General features: G+C 42.4%; 1 protein-coding gene across 3 annotated transcripts in view; it reads right to left on the bottom strand.

Moving 5' to 3' along the window:
- Nucleotides 1-13,275, bottom strand: part of LOC116384004 (protein kinase C-binding protein NELL1) — a 233,874-nt gene that overhangs the window by 56,811 nt on the left and 163,788 nt on the right. For all 3 annotated transcript variants that reach the window (XM_031848251.1, XM_031848250.1, XM_031848249.1), the window contains exon 13: nucleotides 821-946. In XM_031848251.1, coding sequence (XP_031704111.1) covers nucleotides 821-946 — 126 coding nt within the window. The remainder of the gene's footprint in view (nucleotides 1-820; nucleotides 947-13,275) is intronic.

Below are 13,275 nucleotides of genomic sequence, written 5' to 3'. Positions count from 1 at the left end.
GCTTTAATATCAGAAAACTAAAGATACAGTTTTGCAGTTGCAGCAACATGTGGCTGGCAGTTGACAGAAGTTACCATTTTAAACACATCTAGGGGTAAAACTGACAAAGAGAGGAGGCAATGTACATATCAGAAAGATTGAGAAGATGGAAAGATGGAATATCTGTGTATAAGTGCAAGGTTACCATAGGTGTGACAACACTGTTCTGATGATAAAAACAGTTTAATTCCCTCCTTCTGCCATGACATGAGTCTCCAGCCAGTATAGCGGTCTGTGAGGCTCTGCTATACTTAAACATAGTGGTGCTTTGAGCTAAATGCTAACTTGAGTAAACAATGGCTGAATTAGAATGCGCACCCTCCGAACTTGAGGACTAATGCTATGTTCACACTACAAGCGACAAAAGCAACACAATTCCTTGATTCAAGTGCTTGTTGACATAGTTGTGTCCTTAGGTAGCGACGGGATCTAATGGCATTAATTCAGACCGAATGGAATCGGGTGAAACAAAAAATATATGATTAGCCGACGCTTTACTGATCATTGGAACGCTGAAAAAAGTTGAGACCAGCTCAAAATGATTGTGGTCATGTCTATACATCGTACAATGAGTCAATGTAGTAAAAATGATTGAGGTCATGACTATGTATCAAAGTATAAGTCATTTTAGTTAACATGATTGAGGTCATTATATTGTACGATAAGTCAATAACGTAATTATCGTGACAGGCCTAGTTGAAAGTGTGTGTGTATGAGTGTGCCATTATGTAATAAGATCATCTGATGAGTCAGTTATGATGTTGCACGCATGCAGACGTACCGGTGCAGGAGTATTCATCCACTCTGATGAAGCCAGGCAGACAGTCACAGCGATGGCTGCCGGGCAGGTTGACACACACCGTGTTGGACTGGCAGTAATGCATCTGGGTCGCACACTCATCAATATCTGAGGACAAACAGAGCAAATAGAGTGGATTAATAACTCCCTGACAGTTCTCCAAAGACACACTCAGGACACACAGAGTGATTCCTCGGGCGACTGATGAAGCTCACTGAACTGTTTCAACACAGTTACAAAAGCCTGGTGTCTGCGTGTCACCTTGCTGCTTAGTTATTATTTTGAGTCTTTGTCATCCAAACATTGCCCTCACTCATCAATCACACGGATAAACAAGGCAACTTTTTCAAAGGAGTGTTTGCCCCCCCCCATTAAATATCTAAATTATAGTGTGCTGTTTTGTAAGAGCAATATGAAAGACTGGCAAAGGCAGATCCTGTGGTAGCCAAATAGTTACATTGCATACCACATAACGCAAGGTTGCTGGTTCCATTCCAGCAGAGGATCTTTGTCTTGATCCTAGCTCTCTCCCCCAGTTTCCAGCCGGATGCTCCTCTATCAACTATCCAATAAAAGATCAAAATGCCCCCCAAAAATTATAAAAATGAATAAATAAAGAAAAGGAGTACCAGGCAGGATATGACGAGAAACAAGGTAGAAAAAAGGAAACAAATGCAATATCAAAGAAAATGGGGAAATGAGCAGACAGAAAAGGAAACGAAAAGAAAGGAGATTAGAGAAAATAAAACGTGATGAGAGTAAAGGAAGCCAGAATTACCGCCCTGTGGTTGTATGCCCCCCCCCCCCGATCTTGAGATATTGGACAGATCTTCGTACGTACAACATAGTAGAAAACATAATGCCTCCGTTACGCGGCGGAGGCATTAAAAATGAAAGTAAACACACTGAGAAAGCTGATGAGATTAGGACACATACAACTGAAGAGCACAAAGGCCAGCGGGGGGAGCAGCATCTTTCCTGACGTCGATAATGTTCGGCTAATATGATACATTAGAGCCTCGCTCTTCATACACAGACTCTCTTCTCCTAATGTAGCTTGAAAGACATTGTATGAGCATTGAAACACAGAGCTCAGGGAGGCATTAGCTGAGCTGGATGACTGCTGATGAAATTGGATCGGAAACACACAAGGGAGGTGTTATGCAGAAGGGTCTAAATTAGTGTGTGTGTGTCTGTGTGTGTGTACAGCACAGAGTATTTATGTGGATGTGAGCAGCAGAGAACCAGTTTCCTGAGGCTAACAGGCCTTTCCACCACTTAAGGGACTCTGTATGCTACACTTAAGGGAAGGAGAGAGTGAGGAGAGTATTTCCATATCCTCTCCTTGGATAAATACATTCCAGCTTTGAGGTTTTGAGCTCACACTCCCCCCCCCCGTACAACAGAATGAATTTGTATGAAGTATGTAATTGACTTACATGAAACACCCAGAGGTTTTTTCTCGGCAAATTTCATCCTTGGAGAGTGTACAGTAGGAGTGTTGAATTGCACAATCAAAGAGAGACGAATCGTGTATTCAGGCGAACAAAGCCTCGCCGGCCTTCAGCATAAAAAGCATTGATCTGCTACATCAAAAACAGGAAACTGATTCGAGTGCTTTGAGGCTGCAAAGCAGTACCTGAATCCAATTGTCATCGCGTTCTGAAGCACTACTCTGCCACGAATGCCCCTCATTTGATTACCCTTTATTAGGGCGAAAGTGGGGTTAAAGCCCGATGACGGCCGGCCTGTGATGTCGCAGATTCGTGGCCTCAATAATTCAAAGTCGAGAGAAAGTGGGAAAAGCGTCTACTGTCAAGTAGCCTGACGCGTGATGAGGCTTTCTGATCCCAGCCGGTCCGAGGTCCGGCATCCAGTGCATTTGTAACTCTGTGTGTTTGTGTGTCTGGATGTCTGCGTGCGTGCTCGCCCTATGCAGCCTCCACTGGGAGTGTCGTAGCAGGTGAGGTCTGCTGACAGAACTGGATCTGTCATTTCACACAGTGGGGAATTCATATTCCTGGATTTGCCGGAGTCTCTCTCTCTCTCTCTCCCTCCCTCCCTTCCTCCCCTCCCAGACCACCTCCTCCCTCTGAGCTCAGTTTCTTCATCTCTGCTGCTTTATTCATGCTGTGATGTAGGTCAGGGCTGGGGAGAGGGACAGCTAAAAATAAGGCAGGATAGGACTCTCTGTGTGCATGTATGTGTGTGCGTGTGTGTGTATGTGTGTGTGTGTTCGCGCCAGCTCATCCCCTTGTGAGTATTTGTGTGTTTGGGAGAGACAAAGACTGTGTGTCTGGATGTTGAGTGTTTGGATGCTGTGAGGCAGAAAGAGAGAAGACTCTTCATACTATTTTGTGTTTGTGAGAGTGTGTACGAGGTAGTGCATGTGTACACTAGTATCTGCATCCCGGCATACTATACAGAGGTTAATGGAAACAGCTTCCTATCCAACAGTAATATTGTGCCCTGCTAACAGAAACTCCTTTATTTTGTGTACTCTAATCAACCCACATTGTGTGCGTGTGTGTTTGTGTGTGCGTCCACAAATGTGGTCCAGGACCTCAGTCACTGCAGCTGATCAGGCTCTTTGAGCAGCTCATTTGTTGGTCCGTTTGAAGCCAAGTCTAAGAGGCTGCTGCCTCAGAATGAGAGAGATGGAAACAAAATTAAGAGATAAATACCTTTGTGAAGTATTCAAATTCTTCTCTCTTTTCTAAAGCGTGAAACTGCGGCGCTTGGCGAAGACAAGAAGGCGGGTGTATTTGCATGCGAGTCTGTGCACCCCCATGCATGTTTCCTAAACGTTTTCCACTCATCAACTCAGAAAAGTGAATCGATTTTCTTCCCAGTTGTCAGTCTGTCTCTCACTCAGCTGGGTGTTTTCAAAAACTCTATCAGACTTCTGTGGAATTTAGTTTGAATTTTGAATGTTGTTTGGCAGCGGAACAATTGATTTAATCATTAGACACTGATCAATGCTAAACTAAGAGGGAAATAAGAAACTTTTGGGCAGAAACTTCTGATTCTAAATATTAAAAAGTTAAGTATATTTACAGAGTCAGAAATGATGTGCTTGGGAACAAAACACAATAGTGAGAAGCTCTGTAGTTTAATTCCATCCATTAAGGCGAGAGCATAGCGTCATTTTACAAAAACATGTATCCACTATAATCCGGACGATGTCAATGTATATGGAAGCACTACAAGAAGGCTGCCGTCCATATGACAACATCTGCATCGGAATATAAATCATGGACTCTACCAACCTTCCACTAATTCTGTTCAACGACGATAAACGTAACAAATTCTGCAAAGAAGGCAACAAGTACGAGCCAATCAGAGGCAGAAGTGGACGGGTCTTCGTGGAATGTGTATTGGGTAAAATCAATCAACTACCATTAAAATCAGGCCCCAAAATCTGTTGTGAAAGAGGTCATTTGGCATGCAGATGAGTTCAACTTTTCCAAAATAACTCCATAACCATTGGTTAAGATATACTGGCCAATGGTGGTTGCCTACCCCTTCTGAATGATTCGCACCGGGTTTTCAGCTAACTCCAATGTAAAAAACACATTTGCGATACTATTAGACGCTCAGAGCGACGGATGTAGATTTTAAGGGCGGTGGTAAGGACGGTGGATGGGTCAAACATACAGAGGACTTTTACTCGGGGGCCCAGCGTTGGGGTAATTCTAACTGACGACGTTATGTCACATGACGTTACGTCCGTAGCTTAAATTACGCACCAAGGGTACTTATTTGAATCCAAACCACGATGTTTTCTACAACCCTAACCAAGTAGTTCCGTTGATTAAAAATGAACTGCGACCGTTTCATAACCGTAACCACTCATGAACCATTCCGTACCAAGGTACTATGCAAAAGGCTTCCACCGGCATCATTACAGTGACCCTGGGACCTTCTGCCCAAGCGGCATGAGATCATGCAGAAATGTCAGTATTTGTAGATGCCTCAATATTAAAACAAAGCTGCTAACACTCTCGGTGCTCCTCGCTAACTGACTGGCGTAAGAGAGACGTAAGAGAAAAGTGAGTCCTGCCGCAGCATTTCATTTTCTAAAAGGCTTGACCAGAGCTGCTTCCACCCGAATGTCATCACCCCTCCTGATATCTCATTACTCTCTCAGCAGATGTCCTCTTTACATACAAATAAACAGAGCAATTTCAATTGGATTTGCAATTCGCAATCAGCATTCCCCTCTTCTTTGACCTCTCTCTAGATCTCTCTATCTGTATTTTCATGAACACAGAAGTTAATCTCACCCAGCAATTACACACCATGATAATTGAGGCTTGCACAGAGCATTGCTTTCAGCATACAATGGTGCACACACACACACACACACACACACACACACACACACACACACACACACACACACACACACACGGAGGGCCATGTTGAAAGAGAGATGGGGTATTTCATTTATTTTCTCTAATGCATTTGGTTTAAACAGTCAAACTCTTTTGTTTCATTTGACTTCACTGAAACACAATAAACAAGCCAAAACAGTGTGAGATTATTATTATGAAATTTGAGAAAATGAGTTTGTCTATATGCAAGTCAATGATATCACAATGTATGAAATGCTAATATTAAACAGCGCAGCAACAGTTTGAGTTAACTCAATGATGGAGAAGCTTTGACTGCAAACATTGTTGCCTCACTATGTTGAGCAGATACCCGGTCACAGTGTTGGGATTACCTTTTCCAGAAACAAATAGTGTTCAGAGAGTATCTAACGCAGCTGTCATGACAGTAATTTGATTATCATATGAGTTTACAACCCTAACAGTGTGACTCCACACATGTGCAGCTGAAATGCATTGCATCTGTAATTGACTCCCATTTGTACTAAAAGGAAACCACACTTCTTCGCTGTTGTGTTGCAGCAATGTGACGAGCCAGTCGTGACCCATTTTGAAACAAAACAAAACAAATGTCTACACACATTGTTCAATAGTTTTAGATCAGTTATAGCAGTCCTGGGTAAAGGAAGAGACTGATGTCTCCTTGATAAGGCTTCCATCTTCATAAAAATCCAAACAAACACACTGCGCTCCATTGACTGTTGCTGTGTTGTCAGCTGATCTCGCATGCATCCCAATACCTCTATCCCCACAGGAATCCTGTCTCTCTGGTCCAAATGCAGCAAAACCTAAAATCTTATCAATCGTTCTAATCATCGTCTGATGCTACTGCAATGCATGCATGGTATACTGTATATATATATATATATATATATATATATATATATATATATATATATATATGACTATCAACCTCAATTTTAGGACTCCAGTTGGACACCACACGGTTCTGCCTCAGCAGATATATTGGTTTAGAAACTTTTTTAAATAATTGTATTTCTTTTTTTCTGGGGACACTTATTTCTTATTGTGTGTGTGTGTGTGTGTGTGTGTGTGTCAGGTGATTGACAGCCGACAGAGTGAAATGTAATGCCGTGCTGATATGAAAAATCTCCCTCAGCACAGGGAAATGAAAGTGAAACATTTCTTCTCGTGTGATGGACTTTTATCCCCACGTAGATGGAGGGAAATGGCCTCCTCTGAAGGAGGAAATTAAACTCATCCAGCAATTACAGTACGTATCGTGATAATTGAGTCTCATACACAGCGTTGCTTTCAACGACTTCAACTTGTGTGGAAGGAAAGTGAGCCTGCATATCTCCCACTATGCTACATTATTCCTGCCGCAGTGGGAACTAAAGACTACCGGCACAAATTTGAAAATAACTTTTAATACAGACTGAGCCACGTAGAGGACTAAATTATTTTCATGACGGGGGTTTCATATCCACAATGAGGGTGCGCAGAGGCCTCAAATGGCTGAACTCAGTGACTAAACTCCCTTTGCTTACCGTGCTGTAAACAAATCAAACACAAAACCAACAACAATCAACACGCAGCGAAGGATGCTGCGTGTCCCCTCTTGGAGTCAGAGGAGAAAAAGAACCACCGATGCAATAAATTAGAGAGCCCTTAGAGAGCAGCGGCTCTTATCACCAACCGTTTCCTTCTGGAACACGCATACAGAGCAGGAAGTGCTCTGGTTGAGCAGATTGGAGCCTGCACAGGAACACACTGCACGTCAGAGAGCAGCTCGTGGGTAGGACGACTGAATGATGGTGTGGTTCCGTTTCAGGAGAAGGAAGCAGTGTGAGCAAGGTGATTTAATCTTCCTGTCACTCCGCAACTCCAATGAGGGGCTGCCATTCACAGAGCTGCACACTGACAGACTTTCAGGAAGACACTCTGAAGACTGAAACTGTGACAGAGTCCTTCTGTCAGACAGAGAGGAACAGTTTACCTAGATGACAGTGTGTGTGTGTGTGTGTGTGTGTGTGTGTGCTGGGTGTTCAGATGGGTATATTTACTGCAAAGATTAGAAAAGTATTCCTGAGTGCCCACTAACTGAAATTAATCCATATATCAGGCAGAAGAAGGCGGCGCAGTTTTTAACGGATAACTGCACAGCCGAGGACGTATTGTTGCAAGTGAAACCCGAAACGCAAACTTAATTTGCTTTGCGGAGGCAGAGAGATGTATATCACAGAAGACAGACTCAATCCACTGTAGCAGTCTCTGGTGTTTTACAATGAAACATCATCGATGTAGAGAATGAGTCTGCAGAGCGATCAAACGCAGAGCTCATCCAGGCAGTGTTACAAAGACACATGTAGCAAAATGTTGTCCTGTATCTGATGTTTACCTTCCTCCACCACGATATACATTACTCAGTTTTCCCAGGATGAAAACCAAAAACATTTTCCACCCAACGTTTAACCTCAGATTACGTTGTAATTATGAATACATAAAATGTTCGTTAACACAGAATGAGTATTCTTGTTATATGTGTATCCTTGGTCCTTTGGAGAATCAAAACCCATGAGGCTGGTGGTGGTATGTAACGGTTGTGCTTAATTTATTTGGTACCCCTAAAATCCTATGTGGCCCCGGCCACACACACACATGAAGTTGGTCGGTGGTGCAGATGCTGTTGTGTGTGAACACACGGGTAAGAAGCTGAGCGTTAAACACGGATTCTGCCAGAGAAAAAGTAGTGACAAAAGCTGCTGCAAAAGTGCTGAGCTGGTTACTCATGATTCAGTAGTGTTTTTCCCTTTGTCTTTAGGACCATTTTTTTTGTCATTTTCAATGACATGAAGCAACAAATTGACACCCAACACTCAAAAAGAAGCTCAGTATAACATTTTAGGCTTCAACTTGGGACCAAGTTTTAACGTCAAAATGCTTTCCCTTTCTCCCTTGGACACAACAAGCTGTCCAACCAAAATAACAAAGTAGGTTGTGTTTCAGTGCATTCCAGACCGACACATATTGTTTTCTGATCTAGCACCTTTATAGGAACCAACACTAACTGTTGGTAAGGATGATGTAATACCACTTTCCTTTTTGCTTCTGAGAGATGACAGTCAGTACATACGCCCAAAAGAGGTTGCCTGCTAGGAAAGAACAAAGGACCAATGCTTTTGTTTTTCTGCCAAGGTACTGCCTCAAACATAGGTGCCACATATTTATATTCCCAGGTACCTGAAACCTATGAGTCTAAAAACATCCCATAAGCACAAAATATGATGTCCATCAGTTTATTTGTCAAAACAACCATTGCAAAAACAACTGGCCGAGTAAAGTTCATACCAAAGGCTCAGCCTAAGATATGTACAGCCAGGCTACACACACACACACACACACACACACACACACACACACCTACTCCGATTGAATTTATTTAAACAAGGGACAACGTGATACAATTGACCATAAAGCAATAATACAGCTATAATCATGGGCTCCCTCGTCTGTTTGCCACGGCCTCGGCTTGTAAACGGTTGTGCTCTTGTTTAATGTGCATTCCCTCGAGCCAATAGCGCACAGTTAAAAAGATGCTGCAAAATGACACAGTTTGCATCATTGTACGAAACCAATGAGTGGTCAAAACCTACAGGACACTGTCGGACGACTCCAAGGAAGTTACATTTAGGATTCTGCATATTTTAGCAGACTGTTGAATCTCAATGCCTTGACACTGTGCCCACTCCTCTACACAGCTTCATGAGAAAACTTTACTTTTCTTCCGAAATGGAGATCTCACGCTGTGATTTCCCTGTTGGTGTTCACAATCGTCTGTGTGTACCTGAGCTTCCAAGCTTCCCCGTCAACCAACACATTCTCCCTCCCTACTCTTCAAATACCAACACTTGGTCAGTGGACCTACTCTTTGAACTATATAGCTCAAGGTAATGGACGTGTCAGGGACAGCCTGTCAGTTTGCGCTAATTAAGGTTTTCCAGGCTTTGGAAAAGATAACAGTTCGGGTTAAAACAGATACGTTTGTTACGTAATATAACTATGTTTATTACGTAACTTGTCTGTGTGGTGTTAAGTTCATAATACGAGATTGGAAGCATTTTGGTTGGCTCTCAACGGCCCTCAACATGGCGACTCATGAGACGGCGCCTCATAGCTAAAGGTGCTAACAGCTCGAACAGTTGTCAGAGCTAACAGTGGTCCCCTAGGTGAAAGTCAGTGTTTGTTTGAGCCAACCATCCACCCTGACCTCTCTAAGTGGAGTTTCTCTCTCTTCATACTACGCCAGTTGCTCTGACCGTTGATAGTGAGGATGGGTTTACATTGGAGTTAACTGAACTCCTGGCGTGTCTCATACAGACACTAAAGAGTGCCTCGCTGTGTTGGTATCAGAGGCCGAAGGCCACGGACCAAGCGACAGTATTTGACGAGTTGGGAGTGAGAACAGGTTTTGCCAACACATAAAGTCTTCTCCCCTCTGATTAGACAATGCAATCATAAAAACACATGTGGATTAAAGAGCTTAGTGAAATAAAAACTGTACTGGTTCAAGATGACAAAAAGCAAGTTTACAAGTTGCTCTCGGGAAACTTCGATAACTCGATAAACAGAACCTCCAGAAAAACTCTGCTGCAAAACACACAGACAACAACGCAAAACAATCTGCATTTTGTGTGTTTCGTCGACATCGGCCACATTTTGTGTCGACCAGATCTACTGTTTTGTACTTTGCCTTCCCCCCAGGCAAAGCCAGCATGCATTACTATTCCATGAGCTGTATCAGGCTCACAAACACACGCACACCCTTGATTGACCCAGGACCCAGGACTGTGGGACGGGCACAGCAGCAGATGGTTGAATTTAGCTCTCACTGTGTCAGGTTGCTGCAACACACACACACACGAACACATAAACAAATGTGTCAGGAAGGTCATCTACATCGTATCATGCAAGTCCAGATTAAAGCTTGTTTCAGATTATTGGCCATATTCAACATATTCGGAACCAGTTGCTAGGCAACGGTGATGCCTCGCAGCGAACAACCTGACTGATGTCATTGACATCCCATCAGTCACCTTGTAATAGCTTGTGTAGCTAATAGGGAAAGCTAGTGGCTGTGGAGCTGCTATTATCCTGGCATGTGTTCGGTAACTACGTTAAATCAAAATCTTTCCGACTCACTGCACTTCACGGAAAATGACGGAGGAAGACGAAGAGAGACAGGGCCGAGATGGAAAACACAAATACAAGAGGAAACCGGGGGGGAATAAAGGTAGACAGAGGGAACAAAATGTGAGACAGAAAATCAGAGCGATGAAGATGCAAAAAGAACCTGTGAGACATCAAAGTAGCAGCGTTGCACTTGTTGTGACTTAATCGATGACAGGCAGTAATCATTTGACAGGGGAGCCAATATTTGGGTATAAATATTTGACAACACAGCATGGGAGCGTTTAATTAGCTTCATTATTTTTCCCATCCAAGAGGCAGCTGCTACCTGTAGTGGATGGTAGCAAAATGCTTTCGTGTGACTGCAGGTGTAAATGTGGGTATCACGTTAAGGTCTAGTTTGATATTGATTTTTATTTTGAGTTTCAATTTGGAGGTGCTGGGTGTTAGGAGATTAATTCAGTTAGAGTCCATGCGGGAGGAAAAAGCAAGGACTACTTTTTACAATAAGAAGAAAAGTGAACTTCTTTGGGATCCCGAGAGTAACTCATTGTAGTGATGTGCTGATAGTAGAGACGGATATTTCAACAGTTTTTTACTGGTGCAAAAAACGTGTGCTACATCCGCTTGAGATGAAAATTGTTGGGGATGATTCAAATCAATGAATTTCAATCGTTCAAACCCTAAATCTGCAGTTTGATTTTTGAACTACAACAAACACGGCAGCATATCCAACGTTAAAACACAATTTAATGCATCAAACTACAAAAAAAGTGACTTCTTGGTTTAGACAGACTTTTAAAAACATGGTTCTCCAGAAGGTTCGCCAACTGTTAACCTGAGCAACGAGACGGAAGAGCAGAGCTGAGACATGTGGACATAAAATGAAAACTTCACTCAGTAACTATAAATTAATATCAGATATACAGCTGCTCTGATCAATATGTGATATGTTACCTATGGATCACAGCATTACTGTAATCTGAATGTAATGTAAAGGGATTGTTCGTGGTGATGACCCTTCACCTCTATGGAGTATTTTAACATCTTTTGGATCTCATCAACCAGCTGTCAGCAAATAAAAAATATACTAAAAAAAAAGAGTGTGAATGTTGGACTTGCACTCACCGGGTGGCCAAAAGCACAACTTCAATTGAATGCTAATGTTGTTACATAATATGTCACTGTGTTTCAAGCCTGTTAAAGAAAATCAATTACTGCAGGTTTAAGCTTCAAGGTGTTTCATTAAAATAATCTTGACACATTTGTTTCCTCTTGTTGCTTTTGGGAGACGTCAACACACATTTGAAATTTCCTTTGATGGTGTGAAAGTCGGAGACATTGTCAGTTCATGTCTGTAAGACACCGGCAAAGTCACTAAAATGTGAGTCTCGTGGGAAAAAACACAACCTTTGACACTTTTGTGAATCTGCTGCTTTCACACTTTAGCTCCTTCTTGGGTGACAAAGTTGAACTAGTCGAGACGGCTGTGGACAGAATGTACGATTTTATCAAACTATGTTTTATTATTTTCATTTATCATTTCATTATTTGCAGAAAAAAGTAGAATCTAATAAAATCCCTGTCAAATGATATAATATTTTTCATAGTCTGAAAAGATATTCAATTGAAAAAACTTCCAACAACTGTAATTTCACTGACATTATCCACCTTATTAGTTACTTACATCAGGTCAACAAGCCCAGTATGCTTAGGTTTTGCTTAAAGCTAGCTTTAGAGACTCCCATTTTTAATTGAGTGTAAATATTTTTACATGCCCCCTGCTGCTGCTGTGCCCCGTTCTCCTGAAAGGTAGATGTGTCAGCGTGGGGCCCAGCGGGAGGAACAGCAAAGTGACAGTGAAGCAGCTGAGGAGAAGGCTGGAAGAAGCAGCTTTCACACACACACACAGTGAGTTATTTGTCCCTGAGCCAGCGACTATTAGGAAGGCATCGGCAGCAGATGGTCTGTAACAGCTCTCATTGTCTGCGGATGCGGCAAAAGGGAGCGGGACGTGCCCTGCTTCGACCCGGGCCCGGAGACGCCACCGCCACGTCCTGCGTCAGTGTCCCAGTCAACCTCTTCGCCGTAATTAAGGCCAGCCCCTCTGGTTCCCTCTGACAGCTGGAGGACAGAGGCGGAGGAGGAGAGGTCAAATCCTCCAGGCCAAAGGCGGTTGAGCGACTCTCATGTGCTCAAACACGCACACATGTACATATACGTCCATCCCTCAGGTCATCTGAACACACGTTTGTATTAATGTACTTGTGGGAGACTTCACTGAATATGTTCCTGGATGGTGCTGTGACGACACCATCTGTGCTCCGTAAATCAATGTTCTGGTAGCAAGCACAATGCATACAGTTCAGAAACATATTTCCCTTTTTTTTTAAACGTATTAGATTGCTTATGTTCCATTGTGTCATTGTAGCACGACCGTACTTCTTCAGTAAATGTTTGTCTTAGCCTCAGTGTGTTTTACAGGGCGTAGTAGTTTTTTTGTCCTCTATGCTTGTCTTGTATCTGTTTTATTGGCTACTTTAACGTTTCACTGAATTTAGCCCAGTGTTGACCTCCACATCTTTTGGCCTGCAAATCACCAAATCTGTGCTTATTGGGTAGCACATTTATAGTCTTGTTGATTTATGGTGACAGGCCCTGAAAACATGAAATAAAAAAGTAAACGCTAAGTGGAAGGTTTTGTAATGTCTGGCCAAAGTCGTGTAAATTCGACTTCAATGTACTTCCACACTCAGTGAGGAACTAATGTAGTGAAGGAATTATCTTCAACCCTAATCCTATTCCCTAAAACTATATATATATATATATATACATATATATATATATATATATATATATATATATATATATATACATATATATATACATATA

Source organism: Anarrhichthys ocellatus, unplaced genomic scaffold (genome assembly GCF_004355925.1).
Source record: "Anarrhichthys ocellatus isolate YVR2014 unplaced genomic scaffold, GSC_Weel_1.0 scaffold8, whole genome shotgun sequence".
Taxonomy (NCBI): Eukaryota; Metazoa; Chordata; class Actinopteri; order Perciformes; family Anarhichadidae; genus Anarrhichthys; species Anarrhichthys ocellatus.
This window is presented reverse-complemented; position numbering and strand designations above follow the sequence as displayed.